At 50.8% G+C, this 6474-nt stretch overlaps 5 protein-coding genes across 5 annotated transcripts in view, besides 3 other annotated features; all 5 read left to right on the plus strand.

Annotated features, from left to right (window-relative positions):
• Positions 1-159, plus strand: part of Tco025E_05950 (putative trans-sialidase) — a gene marked incomplete at both ends in the record, with an annotated part of 2970 nt that extends 2811 nt beyond the window's left edge. The window contains one exon of the mRNA XM_029372840.1: positions 1-159. This exon is cut by the window's left edge and continues 2811 nt beyond it. Within this exon, the coding sequence (XP_029227049.1) occupies positions 1-159 (159 nt within the window).
• An 820-nt stretch (positions 160-979) lies between these two features.
• Positions 980-996: a microsatellite.
• A 188-nt stretch (positions 997-1184) lies between these two features.
• On the plus strand, positions 1185-2081 carry Tco025E_05951 (leucine carboxyl methyltransferase; the record flags this gene model as incomplete). Its single annotated transcript, XM_029372841.1, has 1 exon — positions 1185-2081. One exon carries the CDS (start codon positions 1185-1187, stop codon positions 2079-2081), a length of 897 nt encoding a protein of 298 aa, XP_029227050.1.
• A 197-nt stretch (positions 2082-2278) lies between these two features.
• Positions 2279-2335: a microsatellite.
• A 118-nt stretch (positions 2336-2453) lies between these two features.
• On the plus strand, positions 2454-3227 carry Tco025E_05952 (stress-inducible protein STI1-like; the record flags this gene model as incomplete). The annotated part of the gene is made up of 1 exon (XM_029372842.1): positions 2454-3227. The coding sequence occupies one exon, from the start codon at positions 2454-2456 to the stop codon at positions 3225-3227; it is 774 nt and encodes a 257-aa protein (XP_029227051.1).
• Positions 3228-3573: 346 nt separating this feature from the next.
• On the plus strand, positions 3574-4395 carry Tco025E_05953 (uncharacterized protein; the record flags this gene model as incomplete). The annotated part of the gene is made up of 1 exon (XM_029372843.1): positions 3574-4395. One exon carries the CDS (start codon positions 3574-3576, stop codon positions 4393-4395), a length of 822 nt encoding a protein of 273 aa, XP_029227052.1.
• A 125-nt stretch (positions 4396-4520) lies between these two features.
• Positions 4521-4554: a microsatellite.
• A 104-nt stretch (positions 4555-4658) lies between these two features.
• On the plus strand, positions 4659-6350 carry Tco025E_05954 (putative L-ribulokinase; the record flags this gene model as incomplete). The annotated part of the gene is made up of 1 exon (XM_029372844.1): positions 4659-6350. The coding sequence occupies one exon, from the start codon at positions 4659-4661 to the stop codon at positions 6348-6350; it is 1692 nt and encodes a 563-aa protein (XP_029227053.1).
• Between the last annotated feature and the right edge of the window lie 124 nt (positions 6351-6474).

Consider the following 6474-nt stretch of genomic DNA (forward strand, 5'->3'; position numbering starts at 1 on the left):
GGCGCTGCGCGGGGCGGAGGCGGCGTGGATGATGGACAAGGTGCGCACGACGCTCGGCGCGGTCCTCAAGGCGCTGGCCGAGGACCCCACCTGGAGCACGGAAGCCGCCGAGGAGGAAAAACACAGGCTCCTAAAGCTGCTTTCACGACTTCTCTGTGAAGTCTCTCGTTGGGCAAGGCTGGAGTGTGCGCTTCCTTCCGATCTCGTAAGTCCCCTAAGCTCAGCTATAATTTCTTCCCTAGCTGTGTTTTTAAAGTTGTTTAACGAACGCTCTTTAAGTTTTCCAGAACTGCGGGAGTCTGTCTTTGCCGCATTTCAGCTCTCCGCCGAGGCTTTCACGCGTGAGTTCGTGTCTCACGCAGATTCGCAGGTGTTTTTATCGACCATTTTGTTTGCGCTGAATGGAGACTCGGTTGAGTTTCAACGCGTTGGAATAAGTGTCGCCGACACCGTGGTGACGTACCTGCGAGACTCGGGTTTGCAGGACCACGAGTTATTTGCCCGGCTGCTCTCGACCGTTTTGCGGGGTTTTGCGTTGGGTAAGCTTTCGCTCTCCCTCTCCTCCCAATTGGCACGGAGCCTCACGACGCTCTGCGGCTGTCTCCCTGCTGAAACCGTGGAGGTGGTATTCATGGATACCGTGAGTCTGAACACCGACCCTAGCGTGAGTGCCATTATACGAGACATGATGCACGTCGTTCAGGCGTGCGTTGCGAGTGAGGGGCCTCGTCGGAAGGCAGCTCTGCGTTCTTTGGACGAGGCTGTTGCAGACAGTCTGGGTAATATAAGGAGTGTTCTTCTTGAATAAATTGGCACCGCCTACATGTGGGTGTAGGTGGGTGGGTGTGCATGTTACTTTTGTGCCTCGTACTTGGGTGCGAGTGCGGTGAATCTCCGTGGCAATTTCCAACTCCTTCTTCATTCACAGTTTCCATTCATATACGCATCCATCTTTCTCTCCTTTCTTTCCCTGTTGCAATGTGTGTGTGTGTGTGTCGTTTTTTTTTTGCCTTTAAACCATCCACACTTATGTGTGGCTTCCGCGGTGGCCACATATACGTTTCCTGGATGATGAGAGGCCTTCTCGTCTCTCTCTCACTCTCTTCCTTCGCCGGGATTCGTAAGTGGGAGACTTGTAGAGGAGCGCGACGTCGGCAACAACAACAATTTGGACCCCCGCCCAAATGTCGCTTCAGCAGACGGCGTACAGCGCATGCTCACGCAAGGTGCACTGCGTGAGTAAACACTACCTGGACGATCCATTTGTCCACTTCTTCGCCAAGGACACAACGCTGGTCAACAGTCCCTTGATGAACCGTGGAACATGGCTCCGGACCGTTGCAATAGAACGTGCACTGTTGTCGTTTGCCAAGAACCGGTCGATGGATGGTCCACTACAGGTGATCAGCTTTGGCGCAGGCATCGACACACTGTACTTTCGCTTGAAGAAAGAACACACGGAGGTTAATATCGGGCGTTACATCGAACTTGACCTCCCGGACTTGGTGGCCGAAAAGAGAGGCGTCATAGAGCGAGTCGGAGAAATGAAACAACTTATTGGCCCTGAGTATGAGCTAGTTGCATGTGACCTCCGGAAAACCGATGAGTTGCGTGAAATACTGAAAAAGGTAGTGTGCAGTGATATGCCCACTATATTATTGGCGGAAATGGTATTTGTCTACCTAGAAGAAAGCACCACCACTGCCATTCTTGAGCTGACACTTAACGAGCTGCTTAACAAAGATGTGTGTGTGTTGTTTATCTCCTATGACGCTATTCGCCCCAATGATCGTTTTGGGGAAGTGATGGTGAATTCCCTCGCGTCCATGGGCGTTCCGCTGCTTGGCATCAAAGCATTACCTACGCCTGAGGCCCACGCGGAAAGATGCAAGAAGGTAGGGCTAACAAGTGTTATGGCAAAATCTATGAAGCAACTGTATCTTTGCGTCCCACAGGAGACACAGCGGTGGCTTCAAAAACTTGAAATGGTGGATGACTGGGATGAGTGGTGTATTATGCATGACCACTACAGCTTTGTCCTGGCAACAAACAAGGCAGAGAGTTTGCCAGCGGTTTTCTAACCCCAGTTTTTTTTATTTGCCTGCCTTCTCTCCTGTTTCTCCCATTTCGTTTCTTGGGCACATTCCCAGTGCCGTGTCTCGCCTCTCACCCTTCCAGACTTCCATATTCTCCAGCCACGCCACTGTGCAAAGAGGTAGAAATGCATACATATATATAATAGTCCCCCTGTGAGTCTCGCGATGTCCGGTTCCACGCATTGTGTTTTGTTTTGTTGTTTTCTTTCTGTGTCTGAGTGTATGTGGGCGTGTGTGTGGTTTTCTTCTTGGTTGCCGCATCATCTTTTCCTTCAGCTTTCATTGTCTCTTCAGGCTGCTATAAAGTGCCTTTTCAAGTGGTTTCAAGAACAAACAAAAAAAATTAATAATAATAAAATGGCTTTGGACGAGCTGAGGTCGAAGGGAAATGAAGCCTTCAAGGCGAAGAAGTATGCAGACGCCATACACTTTTACACGAAGGCCATCGAGCTGAGCCCTCAAGCAGAAGCCGCCGCTGCTTTGTATTCAAATCGGGCGGCTTGCTGGCAAAATACGGGGAAGGCGGCGAATGCGCTGAAGGATGCAGAGAGCTGCATCACTCTAAGGCCATCTTGGATAAAAGGCCACTACCGAAAAGGGGCGGCACTTGAAAGTATGCAGAGGTATGACGAGGCGTTGAAGGCGTTTCAACAGGCTGCAAAGATGGAGCCTGAAAATGAAGAAATTGCGGACAAGTTGCAGCAGCTGGTCCTCATTCTGAGGGAGCGCAACGAGAAGTCGACTCCAGAGTCTTGTAGAACGGCTGAGGAGGCTAAAAACATAGGGAATTCCTTGTTTTCCGCCGGAAATTTTGAAAGGGCCATGTTGTTTTATTCTCGTGCTATCGCGCTTTCCCAGGAGGGAAATGTGGAACAGGCCAACTATTATGCAAACCGTGCGGCATGCCATCAGCAAACGCGCAATTATCATCTTGTGATCAATGATTGCGACAAGGCCCTTGAAATTGATCCCACCCACGTCAAGGCGTTGCTTCGCCGTGCCATTGCCTATGAGGGTCTCGAGAGCTGGAGTAAAGCTTTGAATGATTACAATCAGGTTAACCGTGCGTTTCCTGGGATGGCGGCTGTGTCACAAGGTGTGCTTCGATGTCAACGTGCTCTGCGGGGCTAACGAGTGTGTCTAAAGGCAATGATCTATGTTGGTGTTGTTGCCGTTTGTTTTCATTTATGTCTTGTTCGTATTCTGTTTTTTTTTTCAGCGTATATTTATATATATATATTTATTTATGCATCTGCATATGGCAAAGTTTTGTCGCTGCGCACGCAAATTGCCTCCAATGTCCTGATTGATTTGGCTTTGCCGTTTGATGGATGGGGTAACTCCGTCGTTAATCGTGTTATTATTAAAATTATTCCTATATTCTTGTTACTCTTTGCGTTGGTGAGAAACTGTCTCTTATATAGAAGAAGAGGAAAAAGAATCTGTGCAGTTTGGAGCGGGAGGGCGGATAGTGACGATGCGCACCAAACGCAGGCTCCTTTACCTCCCAGATGAAGAGGCTGCACTTCTGGGCGAGCTCACGGACTCACCGCGCCCGCGTCCCTCCCGTCTTTCTCGACTGGCAATCCTTTCGTCGGACGATGAGAAGAGGGCTGCCTTTGCGAACGGCGTCACGGAAACCCCGGGAGCGGAGCTGGTGGACGCTGCCTTGCTCGTTTCCTACAACAGCTTCGCGTTGGCGGATGGGTCTGGCACTCTTCGCCCGCCCCTGGCCGCGGGCGAGACCATGGCGCTTTATAGGTCGCTGCGAAAGTGTTGTCGTTATTTGCGCAAGTTTTTGAAACGCCAATCGGCGTCGCAGGCAACAACGGACTCACTTTCATCCTCGACCCTGGAGTATAGCGAGTCGTCTGACTCCGTGAGTGAGTCTGAACCCCGGCAAAGGCGGCAGAAGAGGTGTCCGAAGGAAGCGGAGGCTGTGCGGCAAACCGAGGGAAACTATGCTGCAATGACGGTTATGGAGCTTAGAGAACTTTTGCGAAGGAGAAAGTTGCCCATATCTGGGCCCAAAGCCCTGCTTATTTCTCGTCTCCAGGGCAGTGATGAAAGGCCACTTGCACCCGAGGAAAACGGCCAGTCTGCCCACACGGTGCCTGCGTGCCCCGATGATGAATGTTCCGAGGCCACTACTTCTTCTTCGGAATCTCAAGACGGAAGTCCCCCTCAGAGCATGTGGAGCGCTATCCTTGATATGGGAACGAGACTGTTTCGTAAATCAACTGGATCTCTCCCCGAGGAGAATACGGCTTCATATCGCAAACGTCGACGGAGTGAATAGATTTATCTGCAACATCTTTAGTGGCGTGCCATTTTTTCTATTCTTGTATTTTCTTCTTTTCCGCTGCTGTTGTTGTACTTCTCGCTGTCTGGTTTGGGTACTTGAACGTGTTCTTCCTCGTGGTATTTTTTTTGTTTTTGTTTTTTTTGCTTTGTCTTTACCCTTGCCCTTGAGATGATCATCCGGATGTAAACTGGTTCATTGGATTGCTTTTCAACGATTCCCTTTTACGCTTTTGATGCCTTGTTGCAGTTTCGCGATCCATGTCAATGAATACTCAAGGGCTGTTTGTCATTGGCCTTGATTTTGGCTCCGACTCGGCGCGGGCCGTTCTGGTAAGCGCCGAGGACGGCAACGAGGTTGCAGTGGCTGTGGTGCCGTATCGCCGGTGGAGCCGTGGCAAGTACTGTGACCCGCCACGTAGCCAATATCGCCAGCATCCTTTGGATTACATTGAGGCCCTTGAAATTGCTGTTCGTAATGTGCTGGACCAAGGGCCTGCCGGTGTGAGAGATCATGTTGTGGGAATGGCATTTACCACCACAGGCAGTACACCATGCTTTGTGGATGAAAAAGGTGTTCCTCTGGCTCTGCAAGAGGCTTTTTCAGAGAATCCCAACGCCATGTTTATTCTTTGGAAGGATCATACTTCGGTGAATGAGGCAACGGCTATAAATGAGCTGAGTAAAAAATGTACAGTGGACTACACAATGTATTCTGGGGGTATTTACTCCTCGGAGTGGTTCTGGTCCAAGGCTCTGCATGTGCTTCGCCACGACAGCCTTGTTCGCGAAAAGGGCTACGCCTTGCTGGAGTTGTGTGAATGGCTTCCCGCGCTCGTCACAGGTGTTTCGTCTTATGCGCAAGTGGCACGAAGTCGGTGTGCGTGTGGCCATAAAGCAATGTGGAATGAAGAATGGGGCGGATTTCCCCCCTGTGAGTTCTTTGCACAACTCCACCCGGCCTTGGCCGCCATCCGTTCTAGAATGGCGTTCGAAACTTTTACGGCGGAAAAAGCTGTTGGCCGTCTTTCTCCGGAGTGGGCTCAACGTTTGGGGCTCAAGGAGACCGTCTCTGTCGCTGGAGGCGCGATTGATTGCCACATGGGTGCCGTCGGTGCTGGAATTGGCGAGTACACGTTTGTTCGCGTTATGGGCACCTCCACGTGTGATGTGATGGTGTCGTCTCGCGAGGACATCAATCACCGGCGGATCAATGGTATCTGCGGCCAGGTTGATGGCTCTGTGCTTCCCGGCATGATCGGTCTGGAGGCGGGACAGGCGGCTTACGGAGATGTGTTTGCCTGGTTTGTCTCACTGCTCGCCTTTCCGCTAAGAACGGTGGTTCAAGACTCTACCTTGATCTCTGAAGAGGCGAAGATGCAAATCTGGAAGGAATACAAGAAGGGCATTTTTCGCGTACTAAATGCAAAGGCGGGGGAAATACAACCGGGAGCGGGAAATGCAATTGCTGTGGACTGGTTCAACGGCAGAAGAACCCCAGACGCCAATCTTTTTCTCAAGGGAACCATCAGTGGTCTTACGCTTGGGACGGACGCGCCCGGCATTTTTCGTGCCCTTGTGGAGGCCACCGCGTACGGATCAAGGGCTATAGTTGAGCGGTTTAAAGAGGAGGGTGTACGCATCGATCGTGTGATTGCAGTTGGGGGCATCGCCAAAAAATCGGCCCTGGTGATGCAAGTTTTAAGTGATGTTCTTAACGTTCCCATACGTGTTTGTCGCACCAAGCAGGTATGTGCTTTGGGTGCAGCAATCTTTGCTGCAACCGCTGCAGGGCTGTACGACTCCATTGAGGCGGCTCAGAAAAAGATGAGTAGCGGATTCTCTACCGAATATCAACCGTGCCCAACTAGGGCGGCGATGTACAACAGGCTATATGAATCCTACAACCGGCTTGGCTGTGCCACCCAAAAAGAATTTTCTTCCAATTTGTGATTGCCATTAGGACGACATGAAAACGTTTTTTTTTTCTTGAGTGTGTGTGGAGTGGGAGGGGAGGAAAGACTTGACTGTAGGCGTCTGCTTCGTTGTTCGTTTTTTTTTTTTTTTGGGGGGGGGG

Source organism: Trypanosoma conorhini (genome assembly GCF_003719485.1).
Source record: "Trypanosoma conorhini strain 025E chromosome Unknown Tco_14.4_contig_00374, whole genome shotgun sequence".
NCBI classification, from domain to species: domain Eukaryota; phylum Euglenozoa; class Kinetoplastea; order Trypanosomatida; family Trypanosomatidae; genus Trypanosoma; species Trypanosoma conorhini.